Here is a 16,218-nt window from a genome sequence, read left to right as displayed (position 1 = left end):
ATAGTACTGAAGCGAAAGCGCTGTTAAAAGTTTAGCCATATCACACATTGAAAAGCAGCCATTGTCCTTTTGGTAACAGACCCATTCAGACTGTGTTGGCTGTTTGTCATCTACTCTGCATGACTTCACACCTCTGCAGTAGATTACACTGAACTAACAAACTAGTGTGACCTTGGTAGTGGAGGTGTGTGTGTGGTTGGTTAAGGGAGGTGTATGTATGTGTGGTTGGTTAGGGAAGGTGTGTGTGTGGTTGGTTAGGGGAGGTGTGTGTGTGGTTGGTTAGGGGAGGTGTGTGTGGTTGGTTGGGGGAGGTGTGTGTGTTGGTTGGGGGGAGGTGTGTGTGGTTGGTTAGGGGAGGTGTGTGTGTTTGGTTGGGGGAGGTGTGTGTGGTTGGTTAGGGGAAGTGTGTGTGGTTGGTTAGGGGAAGTGTGTGTGGTTGGTTAGGGGAAGTGTGTGTGTGGTTGGTTAGGGGAAGTGTGTGTGTGGTTGGTTAGGGGAAGTGTGTGTATGTGTGGTTGGTTAGGGGAGGTGTGTGTGTGGTTGGTTAAGGGAGGTGTGTGTGGTTGGTTAGGGGAGGTGTGGTTGGTTAGGGGAGTGTGTGTGTGTGGTTGGTTAGGGGAGGTGTGTGTGTGTGTGGTTGGTTAGGGGAAGTGTGTGTGTGTGGTTGGTTAGGGGAAGTGTGTGTGTGTGGTTGGTTAGGGGAAGTGTGTGTGTGTGGTTGGTTGTGGGAGGGGTGTGTGTGTGTGTGTGTGTGTGTGTGTGTGTGGTTGGTTAGGGGAGGTATGTGTGGTTGGTTAGGGGAAGTGTGTATGGTTGGTTAGGGGAGGTGTGTGTGGTTGGTTGGGGGAGGTGTGTGTGGTTGGTTGGGGGAGGTGTGGTTGGTTAGTTGGGGGAGGTGTGTGTGGTTGGTTAGGGGAGGTGTGTGTGGTTGGTTAGGGGAGGTGTGTGTGGTTGGTTGGGGGAGGTGTGTGTGTGTGGTTGTTTGGTTAGGGGAGGTGTGTGTGTGTGTGTGTGGTTGGTTGGTTAGTTAGGGGAGATGTGTGTGGTTGGTTAGGATAGGTGTTTGTGTGTGGTTGGTTAGGGGAGGTGTGAGTGTGGTTGGTTAGGGGAGGTGTGAGTGTGGTTGGTTAGGGGAGGTGTGAGTGTGGTTGGTTAGGGGAGGTGTGAGTGTGGTTGGTTAGGGGAGGTGTGAGTGTGGTTGGTTAGGGGAGGTATGTGTGGTTGGTTGGGGGAGGTGTGTGTGGTTGGTTAGGGGAGGTATGTGTGGTTGGTTAGGGGAGGTATGTGTGGTTGGTTAGGGGAGGTATGTGTGGTTGGTTAGGGGAAGTGTGTGTATGTGTGGTTGGTTAGGGGAAGTGTGTGTATGTGTGGTTGGTTAGGGGAGGTGTGTGTGGTTGGTTAGGGGAGGTGTGAGTGTGGTTGGTTAGGGAAAGTGTGAGTGTGGTTGGTTGGTTAGGGGAAGTGTGTGTGTGGTTGGTTGGTTAGGGGAAGTGTGTGTGTGGTTGGTTGGTTAGGGGAAGTGTGTGTGTGGTTGGTTGGTTAGGGGAAGTGTGTGTGTGGTTGGTTGGTTAGGGGAAGTGTGTGTGTGGTTGGTTGGTTAGGGGAAGTGTGTGTGTGGTTGGTTGGTTAGGGGAAGTGTGTGGTTGGTTGGTTAGGGGAAGTGTGTGGTTGGTTGGTTAGGGGATGTGTATGTGTGGTTGGTTAGGGGAGGTATGAGTGTGGTTGGTTAGGGGAGGTGTGAGTGTGTGGTTGGTTAGGGGAGGTGTGAGTGTGTGGTTGGTTAGGGGAAGTGTGTGTGTGGTTGGTTAGGGGAAGTGTGTGTGTGGTTGGTTAGGGGAGGTGTGTGTGTGGTTGGTTAGGGGAGGTGTGGGTGTGCTCTTTACTCATCTCCTGGGAATGCCACTGATACCATCTCCTTTTGGCAAGTAGGAGCTTGATGTGCACATTCTTTGACATGTTGCAACAGTTATCCCCCAGTCTATCTCTCTCTCGCTCTCCCAGCTCCTCCCCACTCTGTCAGCACCCTGCATTTCTTCTACACTTCTGTTCTTTCCTTCTCTCACTCTTCATTCATAGGATTCCCTTCTGTGTTCCTATCTATTGGGTCTCAGAATCAGTGACTCATCTCGCTTTTCATCCCCTGCTTCCCCTCCACAGTGAAGGAGGTGGTATCATCCCCTGCTTCCCCTCCACAGTGAAGGCGGTGGTATCATCCTCTGCTTCCCCTCCACAGTGAAGGAGGTGGTATCATCCTCTGCTTCCCCTCCACAGTGAAGGAGGTGGTATCATCCTCTGCTTCCCCTCCACAGTGAAGGAGGTGGTATCATCCTCTGCTTCCCCTCCACAGTGAAGGAGGTGGTATCATCCCCTGTGCTCAGGCTCATTTGCATGGGTTTCTAATTGTCATGTCTAGGCCTCCGTAGTCTGAGGAGGATTAGAGTCCTATATATCATGTATAGCCTGTATCCAGGAACTACCAGAGCACAACAGCACTGTGACTTCCATCAGCAGCACTCTGGTTACCTGTCTGTTTCCTGCCATGGCCTAGGAGTGCCTCCTTCCCTCAGCTGTTCATTTAAATACTTCCTTCTTGTGTTTGTGTGTGTTGGTGTGACTCATCCAACTGTGTGTGTGGCCTAGTAAGATCTGACGTCCCGCGACGTCTTCACACACCTGACTGGAGTGTGAAATGCCTGGAAGGTAACATGGCAGGTAGGAACCAAGGTACAACACAACACACTGACAGAGGGACGGGGAGAAGGGAACACGGAGGGTGTGAAAGTGCATGTAATGAGGCCCTCAGTGAGCCTGAACACTGATGCCGCATTTCCACTGACGATTTACCCAAAAGGCTAAGACTTTTCTGTTTCCATCTATGCTGGCCGGCACCCGTGTCTCACTGGGCCATGGCTCCGGCGGACCTGCTCTAACTTGGAACCAAGGCAAGGCCCTGGGTACTTTTCAGCTGGCATTTACATAACAATGGCTGACTGAACTAGATCACTTTCTCACAAAGCAAGTCTTGAATGATGCAGATGTTGTTGATTCTGCTCGCCTCAAGTCTTTAGTGTCACACTCCTGATGTAAACACAATAACACTAGAGCCACATTAACATAAAACACTGGTGTGGGGTTAAGTGTCATTGGAAAAGCACCATGACAGCCTCAACTCTAACATGATGCCTCTCTCTGGCCTGCAGAGTGCGGTTGTTCTTTCTGTATCTCTTGCCCTCCCTCCCCCCATATCTCCTCACTGACTGGAAGCCCGGAATGTTCAGTCTGTTCTGTGTTCTTGAGCAGAGAGGAATGTGCAGAAGACTAACAGAGTAGACCCTCTAACAGCATCACAGTGGACAGGCCTGTCTGAGTGATACTCTACATCCTCCTCTATCCTCCCTTCTGGGGTTTTAGTATGAGCTCTGTGCCTTTGCAGGGGCAGGAGTGTGCTGAGCTGCGTGTGGAGAATGTCCCTGGGCCTCTCTCCCTGCCTGGGTCTTTGCGGAGGAGTTGCAGGATGTGGAGATGTGTTTACTCTCAGCCCTGTCAGTGGATCGCTCCTCTCTTCCCCTCTCACATGGTTCACTCCCCCTCTCCTCTGCTCTCTGCTCCACTGTCTTGCTCATGTCTGTAGACCGGGCCATTATCTGTAATTGCAGCATGCTTCATACAGGAGCTCCTGCCAAATGCTTCCTTGTATACTTTTCCCCTCCTTTGTTTTCACAAGTTGCAGAAAATTGAAGTTGATCCAGCCATCTGTACAGCAAGTGGACAAGCTGTTTATAGAGGAAGGAAGCTTCTTTATCCCAAGGCGTGAGCACACACAGACACACACAGTTTGTTACAACTAACCTTGTGGGGATACACAATTCAGTCCCATTCAAAATCCTATTTCCCCAAACCCTAACCAGAAAACCTTACCTTAACCCTAGCTCCTAACCCTAACCCGAAAACTAACCTTAGCTCCTAACCCTAAACCTAATTTTAACCCTAACACTAATTCTAACCTTAACCCTAAACCCCCTAGAAATAGCATTTGACCTTGTGGGGACCAACAAAATGTCCCCAGTTTTTCAAATTTTTGTTAGTTTACTATTCTTGTGGGGACTTCTGCGCTCCTCTCATCACCCCTGGCGACGGCGACAGAACCCCGTACATATGACTAATACAACTTGAAACGTGTATTCTAGGGGCTCCTGTATGATTAGCACAGCATCTGGCTCTGACCTGACTGGTGTGAAACAGAGAACGGTTTACTTCACTGATTGCTCAGTGAAACATGCGCACACACACACACACACACACTGTCACTCATCACTCTCCCCTGCTCGGGCAGGAAAGAGCGTGTTGCTGCTGCTGACAGTTTCTCAACTACTTCCTTCCGGTCTTAATACCTTATTTTAGTTCTAGGCGGTGGAGCCGATAGAGAATAGAGAGATCAGATGTGAGATGGAGACAGAGGATGGGAGAACAAGAACAGTATTAGCTGGCTTGTGTGACACCTCACTGGCTGACCACACCTCCTACACTACCACCATGGCATTTTAAAGGATTGGAATGATCCATCTTCTGCCTCTCCCTACTGTACGTTGCAGAATGGTTAAGTCCACCTCCCCCCCTCACCCTCCACTGATCCAGCCCTCCACCCACTCTTCTCTCAGGCTCCTCCCTAAAACACACCTTAGGCAAATGCCCCAGCTTTCAGAGAGCAGCAGGCTCTGTTTACACAGCCAATCGACCACAGCCAGTTCTCCTGCTGTGCTCAAACAAGGTGTGTGTAGTGTGTGTGTGAGGCTGAATGCACGCTCAAAGTTTGTAGGGAAGAGCCAGTGTTCATTTGAGGGTGGGTGCGAGTGTGAATGTGAAGACAACTTCTACTGCTCTAAAGGTTTCTACGTTGCTCAGAGACAAGGCGTGTGGCACAGATTCCAGAAGAGGTGAAAGAAAAGAAAATATAACATTTTGTTCTTAGTTTTGTTTGAAAAACTTATTCACCCCTGCATAAGTGAAAGGGGGAGAGAAAACACAGGAGGAATTTTTTTTTAAGTGGAGGATAGCATGGCGAGCTCCGCTCATAAATTCTGCTAGAGGAGAAGGACTGGGATTTTACGAGGGAAAACTATCCATAAAAAGCACATTTTGGATCTTACAGAATTTTCTTCAACTAAAACCTGTAGCTTCTTTAGTAGAATCTATAGGTAGCTCCTGTCCTGGGGACAGCCCTGCTGGCCCTGTGCTATGCTGGAGTGTCCACTGGCCCAGGCACACTGCAGCGCTCCATACCTGAGGTGATTTAGGCTGAGAGAGAGAGCGAGCGCTCCAACATGGAGTTGGACCACCAGCGAGACAGGGAGCCCTGTCTCTCCCCGGCGGCGTTTGTTAACCAGGTGCAGTACTCCAACATCCTGGAGGGGAGGTTCAAACAGCTGCAAGGTAAGAGCTAACTAATAGTCTGGCGCTGTGCTGCCCTGGCGGGGAGGCTGGATTAACAATGGAATAAGAATTGAAAATATCTTTAGAGCTTTTTGGCTCCTGATGTAATATATGTTATGTTGGGCTGTTGCAGAAAGTCCATCCAATATTCCCCAGTTCAGAGATACTGAGAAGGAAGAAATTAGTCCCCGAAAAGCTTTTTTTGATTTATTCCTGGTGTGCGTGGTCACCTCTGGCCCCACACAGTGTCTCCGTTTGTGTGGGCTGTGTTTCAGAGTGTAGCACAGGGGTCTGTGTAGCTCCAGGCTCCTGTCCCAGGTCTGGCCTGTTCAGGGGAGTTAGAGACACTGACTGGCTGACCGACAGATCAGCTCCAACTGATCACCAGGCCACCTGGCCCTCCATATCCAATTACAGGCCTTCGTCAGTGGCCTAAGCCATGCGAGGTCCTGGGCACGGAAGTCACTGTTGCCATAGTAAGGAAGATAGTCAGACGAATACAACCCAATAGCTGGTTTTAATTTTTCATGGTAAAGGTTTTACATCTTTACCCAGAAATGATTCATTCCATGGGGCATCCCCTTAAGTAGATCTGTTATTCCCCTTTTTCAATAGGGCCATAATAGGGTTGCGGTACTGTAGAAGACTAGCGGTAAGGAGCAGTGTAGGTATGCATTACTGTGTATTTTCTTTGTTGATTTTGTCTATCTGGGTTGTGTGTGTGACCAGGTGTGCCTTGCTTCTTTTAGCTGCACACCTCCCTAGCATCGGCCATTAGCCAGGGTAAGATTAGCAGAAGTGTTATGCAGTCAGTCAATGAAGTTATCACTAAAGAGCACTATGCTTCATCAGTTTTCTCTGCCTCCTCGCTGTCTTAAAGATTTAAGAAACGTTGTCTGGAATAGAGCATTTTCAAAGAGTTGACTTGTGGGGCAAGTCCACACACCCTACATGTTTGAAATTCTTTGTGCGTTCTAATGATATTTCACCTCCTGAATTGGGCAATCTGTCCAGTGTCACAAAGGCAGACGGGCAGGGTTTCAGTTTATTTTACTCCTTTAAATCCCCCAGGGTGTCATAACCTCCTTGACCTCCTCCCTCCACAGTTCAGTCCTGTGTGTCTGTCTGAGCTCACCCCCTCCCTTTTACCAGTCAGTAGGATCTTTTGTCCATGATAAACCCCTCACTTGAGATCCTATCTGTTAGCTTCCCATGTGTTCAAAGAAAGTATTTTATTTGTTGGTGTGTATGTCTGTGACACACTCATTACATCTGCTGGTAGGGGCTGACGTACCCAAGCTAAGCTGTAGATACAGGGGCTACACAATGACTTGGAGATAAAATAGCTATGTAGTTCATGGTGGGGTTATACTATCTTACATGTCCCTCCACTTGAAAAGAGAGAGCCTAAATCCCACCAATCAGTGTGAAGTTCAGAGTTAAGGAGTGGTAGCTCTGCACTTAGCAGGTACTCTTTTTCAGATGGCTTGTGTAAAGTCTCAAATTTGCCTTAGTCTGACCTTATCAATCATCTAATCTCAAAACAGAAGCTCCATCTACTGATGCCAGACGAGATGTACACATCACTCACATACTGCTCACATTCACTTCACTCACATATCCAAAGATATGAGATGACAGCGTTTAAGTCAAGTGTTGACAAACATTTATTCTCTTAACAGAGTAGCCTACAGTATAGGCCTATAGCAAGGCTGATCAGCCCCCCTGTCTTTCTGACAAGTTGAATGAATGGGTTTTCTGCCTTGTCCCGATCCTTCCCACTCTGCCTCCCTATCCCACCTCAGCAGCCCTGTCTGTGTGTGTGTGTTCCTGTCATCGCCACCACCCACCCCCTGTAGAGACACACTTAGCCACCACACTAGTCATTCCGGTCTGACTGCACTCGAGGCCTATTCTTCTTCTCCCTGCCTCTGTTCTTCTCTGACTGAGGACAGGAAACTGGCCTGTCTGCTGGGACCGCAGCAGTGTGATAAGACCATACTGATATATTATAGTGACACCTCTAAACATACAGGTATCGTATGAGTAAGGCGTCACTGAAGTGAGGGGTTAGTATGATAAATAAATGGGACGTTTCCTCATTCTTGCGGTGTCACCGTCCCTCAGGCTGTGTGTTTGGGTTTGAACATGGTAATCAGTAGGCCATAGGTCACACAGGACAGGAATGTTCTAACCAGTGATAGCCTTCTCCTGATTAGCCATTCATTTGAGACTTCTTTGTGGCACCCTCGCCGTTAGCCAATGTAGCAGGGTACATATAAACACACACGTTTCTTTATCTCAAATTGCTAACGGAGCCTCCAACTGCTGTTTGGAGATCAGTTACATGTCTTGACCTTTTTTCCCATTGGCATAACATACTCAACATGGTAAAGAATAAACCACCACCACTGGGTGAATGTGTAACGGTGGCAGGTTGAAGGTACTGTTGCTGTGTGATTGTTTAGGGCCCTATGAAATCAGCTTTGCAGAAGGAATCACGGAATCCTGACATTAAAACGGAATTCGAAAATATTCAAAAATGTAGGAAATCAACTAAATGTATTGAACTTATTAGAAAATTCATTAATTTGCCCAAGTTACTCATAAGACATGAACAAAATGCATCTGTGATTCGTATTTTCCTGCAGCTTTCTGAAACGGCACAGGAATGCCCCTATCTGTGTGTGTGTAGCCTCTGCTGGGTCCCCAACAACCAGATGTTCTGGTTTTCAGGGGAACATCTTAACGCCTTCTCCACATTTACTGGATTTATTGAACAGTGCAGAGAGGAACCTCGCTCTACAGTTTTTTTTCTTTCTCGTCAAGACCAGTATGTAGAGGATGTAGTTTCAGGCATTTATTTTACACCTGCTACGTTAGGTTTGTGTGTGTGTGTGTGTGTGTGCGATGCATGTGTATCTGTACACTGTGTAACTGTTAGCGATGATGCTAATGATAACCTTCTTCTGGTAAAAACCTTCTTAATGAAATGTTAACAACAAAGTAGCCTATGCTTACCTGGCAGAATGATGTCATGATTATTTGCATCAATCCAGTGGCTATTTGTTCTTGCAAACTCTGCAGTCACATGAGCACTACAGAAACATCGCTAACCAAACAACAGTCTCTTGTTGGTGCGAATTTGCATTAAAGTGTAACTACACTTCTAGACTTCTTCGATTTTTCCCAGATCTCAAAAGTGGTCTGCTGATGTGGTTTAAGCATTGTTGTGGACTTAGAACCTCAAATGTTGTTGTTTTCTTCTATACAAAAGGAGAAAACGGAATCAGGTAAAAAATGTACCTGATTTTTATAGGGCCCTATTTGTTGTTGTTTCTTGGGGGAATGCTGTCCCACTCACCACAGTACAGTACAAATCAGGTTAACTGTTTGTTCAAAATAATAATTTACATGGCAAACACTTCTTTACTTGGCAAACAAAATCATCCACTTCAAAGCCGTACTGTAACCAGCAGTAAGTCAGTTGTCAGAGCAGCTTACCGATCACTGCACCTGTACACAGCCTACCCAACTACCTCATCCCCGTATTGTTATTTATTTTGCTCATTTGCACCTCAGTATCTCTATTTGCACATCATCTTCTGCACATCTATCACTCCAGTGTTAATACTAAATTGTAATTATTTTGCACTATGGCCTATTTATTGCCTTACCTCCATAACTTACTACATTTGCACACACTGTATATAGATTTTCTATTGTTATTGACTGTACGTTTTGTTTATTCCATATGTAACTCTGTGGTGGTGTTGTTTTTATCGCACTGCTTTGCTTTATCTTGGCCAGGTCGCAGTGGTAAATGAGAACTTGTTCTCAACTGGCTTACCTGGTTAAATCAAGGTGAAATAAAAATAAAATGAATAAAATAAAGTCAGCCATTAGCTCTGTTCAACTGGAGATGCCAGTCTGGTGATCTAATGGTTCAACACAAACACACAGGCTTGATGATACAATCAATCATCACTGTCTATCACATGTTGCCATGGTGATAGGCATGGTGAATTTGGTTAGGTAGTGTGTTCGGGTCCAAAGGGTCACTGTCCCTTGTGCCAGTCACCTCTGCCTGCACTTCTGTCTGAGTAACACTGATGTGATGTGTGCTTTAGGAGGGACAGCTCAATAGCCATTAATAGAGTGACTATTCAAGCTGAAGAAAAATAACATGAACACTCAACCATTTTAGACACCAAGACACATCTTTTGTTTTCGGGGGCTTATCAAAATATATGTGACAGATTTGGTACCAGACAGAGTTTTCAGAATGAGATCAACAACAGCACACGCTAATATAGGCTGGAGCTAGCCTACCTGATTTTAAACACAAATGAGCCACACGTCAGGCAGACGGTATCGGAGCATGAGGTCTGATACCAACAGGCTCAGAGACTGTTTCTATCTATAAGCCATCAGACTGCTGAACACTTGAACTGGACTGACCACCTGCTCTGATTCACCACACACACACTCATTCATTCATTCTACACACACATCACAACTGCTGCTACCAGACTCTTATTATTATTGCTAAATACTGTACAATTTAAAAACTTGCCCCTCAATCCCCCTTCCTCAAAACATGTGTAAATATTGGACTATAATTTGTGCCTTCCTGTATTATACTTATGCAAAAATGTTTCTTCTATTCTACTGAGCCATTTTATGTTCATATTCTTATCTTTTATTATTTCTTATTGTTTCTTTGTCGAGAAGGAACCAGTAAATATGCATTTCATTGGACGTGTATACCATCCTTGAAAACCATTGATTAGGCTTAACCTCATCTGCTCAGCTGTTGACCAGATACGTGAAATCAGAGTGTCAGTTTCTTAGACGGGTGATAAGGGCCATTCCAATGGTCTTTGAGTGCAATATAAGATAATAGCGGTATGCTAGTTCCTGTAGGGTAGAATGTAATGGTTAACCCCCTAGAGTCTAAGCCCTGTCTAAATCTGGGGGGGGGTTTAAGGTCATACCAAGGATCATTTAGCTATTTGATTTGGAATTTTAAGACCCCTTGAAGTATAAAAAAATATATTTAAAAAATAATTTGATGAAACATTGAATTTAGCTATACTGCTAGTAGCCCATACAAACGTATTGAAAAACTGATTCACTACATGGATCAACAGCCCCCCCAAAAAATTATCTAAAAACAATTCTGAATAAGTATCTGGCCTATATCTGAGAGATATAAGAAAGTTTACTTTCCTGATCGATCTCCATTCATTTTTTAAAACTGGTACCGGGGCACCTTCAGACAAGTCTTGTGAGGCTTGTGGGCATCCTAGAGCAAAACAACCAATAATGTACGTGTTTGTGAGAGTCATCTTTCCATAGAGGAGTCATAATAGTTTGTAGGCCAAACCGTTCGGATGCTACATACGTTTTTGCGAGAAGACCGATTTTTGGGGTGTCTCATGGTCTAACAAACACCGCTCTAGTGCTGCCTCCTTTCACCGGAGATGCGGAAGTGCGAAATCGGCGGATGTAGTGGATTGAGACTCATCCAATGCAAAAAAGCGGATATCTCTAGCTTAAACTGACAGATTGTTTTATTATGCTAATTAATGTCCACAGGGCCACGGAAATCAACTCTAGGGGGTTAAACTAATAGCATGGTCCAGTATGCAGATTTGACTAAGTAAAAAGAGCAGTCAAACCAAGGGTCACAGCACAGGGGCAGGTTTTTTTAAAATCTTTTTCAATTCGGATTGGCTTCCTTAGCATAATTGGAGTTGGTAGTAGGGGTTTAATTGGGATCCTTAACGTTAAGAACATCCCAAACCGTTGCTAGTGTGTTTGTTCTCAGAAGTACGGCAACTAATCAGTCTCCTCCGTAGCAAAAATACTGAATCTTAGCGGAATCTAATCTTGAAACAGAAGTGGGAGTTGAAACGCAAGAATCGAGGAATTAATTCACGGAATCACGTAGAATTTTCTAAATGTTCTTATTGTTTTAACGGAAAAACGAAAAAATATGGTATTTTAAATGTTTTACAAAATTGTTGATTTGTCACATCCCTAGTTGGTAGGGCAGAGAGTAGCCATTGTGGCTTACTTTGTTCACAGGCAACCTGTTGCACTGTAGTAGTGTAATTCAAATTTTGATACAGATCAAGTTGTTGTCACCCAATAGTGATTGTGCCCATTTGGAGTGTTGGAGCCCTGTGGAGTAGGTGTAAGACTTGGTCCAGTCTTCCTTCCTCAGGTCATTGACACGCTTGGGATCCATTTCCTCAGCATTTTGTTCCTTTACTTTATTTAAGAAGTGAATAGACACGTGAGGAGATCCATTTCCCATTTTTCGGTCACATTACCGGTGTAGTAGCAGGCTCTATAGTAGGCCTAACTCTCGATTACTAAACCTTCTAGTCCTAGAGGCTTCCAGCTTAGACTCACATTTCCAAGGTTGGGATTTACCCTACACACACATATGATACCTTAACAAGGACGCTTTTGTTGACAATTTGTATTTTTATTTACAGTTCCTACTTGGGAAAGTAGCAGAAGAGTACAGTTTTGGGGTCTTGAGGGATATTAGCTGCTGCCTGCCTGTTGATGCCCATTCTGTGTCCAGATGTTATGACTGAGGCGTGTCTACTCAGCCTCCATCCCCTCTTTTCCCCGGAGCAGCTGCACATGGCAGAGAGCGAGAGAGGCCTTGACCTGGGCAGGGTCCATACCTCCACCTTCCACAGTCAGCGAGAGGCAGGCTTAGAGACCCATCCATATGTTACCGGGTTACCCACTGATAGAAGTCAAAAGTTTTCTCTTTTACTCTAAATGGCCCTTTCTGTTTCTCTCTTTCAGTGTATTTATTGGTGTTTACATGGATAGAGCTGGCACCAGATCAGGCGACACACTCCATTTGTTTTTATGCCTGTGTCCACAAGCTGTAAAGTATACAAAATAACCGGCGTCACACGTGGCTAGTCTGTGGTGGAGCAGCACTGAGGGCTGGGTCACATCTCAGCCCTACTCTCTGAAGTCTTCAGCTGTTTGGGCGGTGGTGTTATTGTAGAGGAAAGGAAGTGTGCATGTTTGTCCTTCAGCTCGCTATCCTTCTGCAGACATCTTTTAGTCTGCTGTCATGTCAGGAGCAGTCCTTGCCCTAGTAGGATAAATATGACAGCAGCCATCTTGCTGTGCTGTCCTTGGCTAACCCACAGAGGACAGGTGAGCTGTGGCTAACAAAGATGTAGCACTGTACTGACGGGCTACTATAAATGGTTGCTGAAGAAACATGCCATCTGTTGAATTGATCCCCTGTACCAATTCACTGGCTTTTGGATTTGTTACAACCAATGCCATGGCCACATCGGTCTTGCTCAGAGACTCTATGTTTTGGTGTCGCCTGTGTGGAAGCTGTGTGTTTCCCTCTGAAGCTGTGGGTAGTGGTGGCTGTGGGTAGTGGTGTGTGTGGTCTAACCTGCATTTGCTCTGACGTCTTTGTGGGATGCAAATTTCAGTCAATTTTGCTGCCCACTAACCAAATCACATTAACCGGTCAACAAACAGTAAAATGACTTGAACAACAGAAAATACTATGCATGCATGCATATAATGAACTGACATTTTTCATTAAAAGCTTAATGAAAACATTCAACAATAGCAAGCCTATCTTCTTACAGTCAAACTGCTATAGCCTATTATTGAACATGCAACTGCTGTGATGAAGCAGCTAATAAAACATCATTTTCAAATGGGTAGTGGCCGGTTTTAGCGGCCCTCTTGGCAGCAGACAGCATTTTGCAGTTTTAAAGCTAATTTTCTGCAATTTTACACAATTTGCCATGGGGCAGAGAGAACATTGTACTGTTTTTTAAAGGGTAACTCTCAATCCCAATTTTATCCTAAACTGGTTATGCGAACCAAACCGTTGCTCAACCTAACTTTGCATTTTCAAACGTTTCCACTTCACAGCCTTTCTTTTTTTGTGTAACATTCCATGTTTTTATAGGTGTAGAATTAAAATACTTTCCAATGACAAAATATTATAATGATGGTTACATCTGTTAGATAAGGAAGTGAGAGATACTAGACACCTGTGTGTTGGTGTCATCATGCATGACGAATTTCTATATACATTCAGGTCAAAAATGATTGTCACCCTTGACAAAGATGAGCAAAACATTTAAATAACGCTCTTTGGCGTCGACATAAGGATGCATAAGCAGAAAATAACCCCATACCTACTGTAGGTAGGTAGGATCTTTGATGTTATGAGGCAATTTTGGTCAATGGCATCATGAACTTTACCTAGTACCAGGACATTTTAGGCGAAAACCAGGTTGCCTCTGCCAGGAGGCTGGAACTTGGCCACAAGTGGATCTTCCAGCAAGACAATAACCCCAATCACAAATCAAAATCCACAAAGAAATGGTTAATTGACCACAAAATCAACATTTTTCAATGGCCATCTCTGTCTCCGGACTTGAACCCCATTTGAAAACCTGTGGTTTGAATTGAAGTGTGCAGCCTACTGTATATGCGCTAGGGCTGTGCCGAGTAGTCGGACAAAACGAGTATCGTTTTGATCAGTCGTTTTTTGTTTATCGTGATAAAAAATTTAATAATAATCAGGTGACAGCGCGCATCTTTCAATCAAGTGCGAGGTGCTACGTGTTCAAAGTAACTCAACTGGCTAGTTTGCCTGTGTGTATAGAGAAGGGTGGGCTGTACGTTGACCCTGCTGATCTGATTGGATAGAGCAAAGCTGTATTTCTCCGTCCACTCGCTTTGCTTCATTCACCCGATCACTTATCCTTGCATGTTTTCGGTCGGATCATTTAGATTGCTGCTGGCTCCAGTTAGCCTGCTACTATGATAAATAAAATGCTGAGGACGTTTGCTACGAGGTATCAATGTGCATAGCATTTAACACGCGGGCCGAGTGTAGGGTAAATAATATGAATTGCTGATGCGCATTCTGACTCAGTGACAGCAAACTTGTCTGCCAGCTGCAAGTTGATGACACGGTCTCTCTCACACACACACACACACACACTTTGCGCGCTGCTCCTAATCTGCAGCTTTTTTGGTCTATGAACGTGCAGTATTTTGCCAACATCTAGCCTACTTAGGATAGAATATAAGTAGGGCCAGGTAGGCACACCCCTAATATGCGCAGATTAAGGATATCAAGGATCCTTCTGTTTGGAAGAATAGTCTAACTCAAGATCCCTCCAAATGTATTCTCAGGGGTTAAAGACCTCGGATTTCTGTCATATTAATTCTGGAGAGGTCGTTGTTGAGATCAGTAGAGGGGGCGGGCTGGTTTGGAGATACAGACAGAAGCATGTCTGTTCTATGAAATACAGAGTGTACAAAACATTAAGAACACCTTCCTAATAGGGCGGCAAGTAGCCTAGCAGTTAGAGCATTGGGTCAGTAACAAAGGTTGCAGGTTCGAATACCTGAGTCGACAAGGCTCTGTCGATGTGCCCTTGAGCAAGGCGCTTAACCCTAATTTCCTACTACGGCTCACCCTGTAAAATAACACATTTCACTGCACCTAACTGTGACAATAAAAATATATATTTTGCCCTCGGAACAGCCTGAATTCGTCAGGCATGGACTCTACAAGGTGTCGAAAGCATTCCACAGGGATGCTGGCCCATGTTGACTCCAATGCTTCCCACAGTTGTGTCAAGTTGGCTGGATGTCCTTTGGGTGGTGGACCATTCTTGATACACACAGGGAACTGTTGAGTGTGAAAAACCCAGCAGCGTTTCAGTTCTTGACACAAACCGGTGCGCCTGGCACCTACTACCATACCCTGTTCAAAGGCACTTACATTTTTTGTCTTTCCCATTCACCCTCTGAATGGCAAACATACACAATCCATGTCTCAATTGTCTCAAGGCTTAAAAATCCTTATTGAACCCATCTCCTCCCCTTCATCTACACTGATTTGAAGTGGATTTAACAAGTGACATCAATAAGGGATCATACTGTAGCGTTCACCTGGTCGGTCTGACATGGAAATTGCAGGTGTTACCTATTTACCCAGTCGGCTTGTTGTTGTGTGTTCTATGCCAGATAAAAAAAAACATGCTTCAGGCTATGTACAGTCGGGAGAACAAGTATTTGATACACTGCCGATTTTGCTGGTTTTCCTACTTACAAAGCATGTAGAGGTCTAATTTTTTATCATAGGTACACTTCAACTGTGAGAGACGGAATCTAAAACAAAAATCCAGAACATCACATTGTATGATTTTTAAGTAATTAATTTGCATTTTATTGCATGGCATAAGTATTTGATCACCTACCAACCAGTAAGAATTCCTGCTCTCACAGACCTGTTAGTTTTTCTTTAAGAAGCCCTCCTCTTCTCCACTCATTACCTGTATTAACTGCACCTGTTTGAACTCATTACCTGTATAAAAGACACCTGTCCACACACTCAAACAGACTCCAACCATCAAATACTTGTTCTCCCCACTGTACATTTAAATGGACACTTTGCTTCATCAGTTGGGCTACAGGTGATAATGGTTATTGCTAATAGCACATCTGATAATATAGACCATGCATAGGCTATATGCATGGTCCAATATGTTAAAATTATTGTACATCATTTTGACCAATATGTTATTGGGCCCATTTCTGGAGCTGGAAATTATATTTTCGATGGTGTCAACATCATTTTATTTAAATTAATTTGGGAGTAGAATGTCCTTTTAAAAAGTCACCAGAACTGAGATTCTCATCCCTTTACATAAACTTTTTCCCAGGGAGGACCCCGGACCCCCTAAGCAA

The 16,218-nt window shown here is 44.9% G+C and overlaps 1 protein-coding gene across 6 annotated transcripts in view; it reads left to right on the top strand.

The window, feature by feature from the left end:
• Positions 1–16,218, top strand: part of LOC121579513 (spectrin beta chain, non-erythrocytic 1) — a 97,167-nt gene that overhangs the window by 33,967 nt on the left and 46,982 nt on the right. For 2 of the 6 annotated variants that reach the window (XM_041894147.2, XM_041894144.2), the window contains exon 1: positions 4,706–5,430. The exons of 3 other annotated variants lie outside the window; for them this stretch is intronic. In XM_041894147.2, the coding sequence (XP_041750081.2) occupies positions 5,322–5,430 (109 nt within the window). In that variant the 5' untranslated portion in view covers positions 4,706–5,321. Of the gene's footprint in view, positions 1–4,024; positions 4,042–4,705; positions 5,431–16,218 lie in introns of those variants that run through there. One more of the 6 variants, XM_041894148.2, reaches the window with a different exon arrangement.

Source organism: Coregonus clupeaformis, chromosome 13 (assembly GCF_020615455.1).
Source record: "Coregonus clupeaformis isolate EN_2021a chromosome 13, ASM2061545v1, whole genome shotgun sequence".
Classification (NCBI taxonomy): Eukaryota; Metazoa; Chordata; class Actinopteri; order Salmoniformes; family Salmonidae; genus Coregonus; species Coregonus clupeaformis.
The sequence above is the reverse complement of the archived record's forward strand: the minus strand, read 5'-3'. Positions and strand labels throughout refer to the sequence as shown.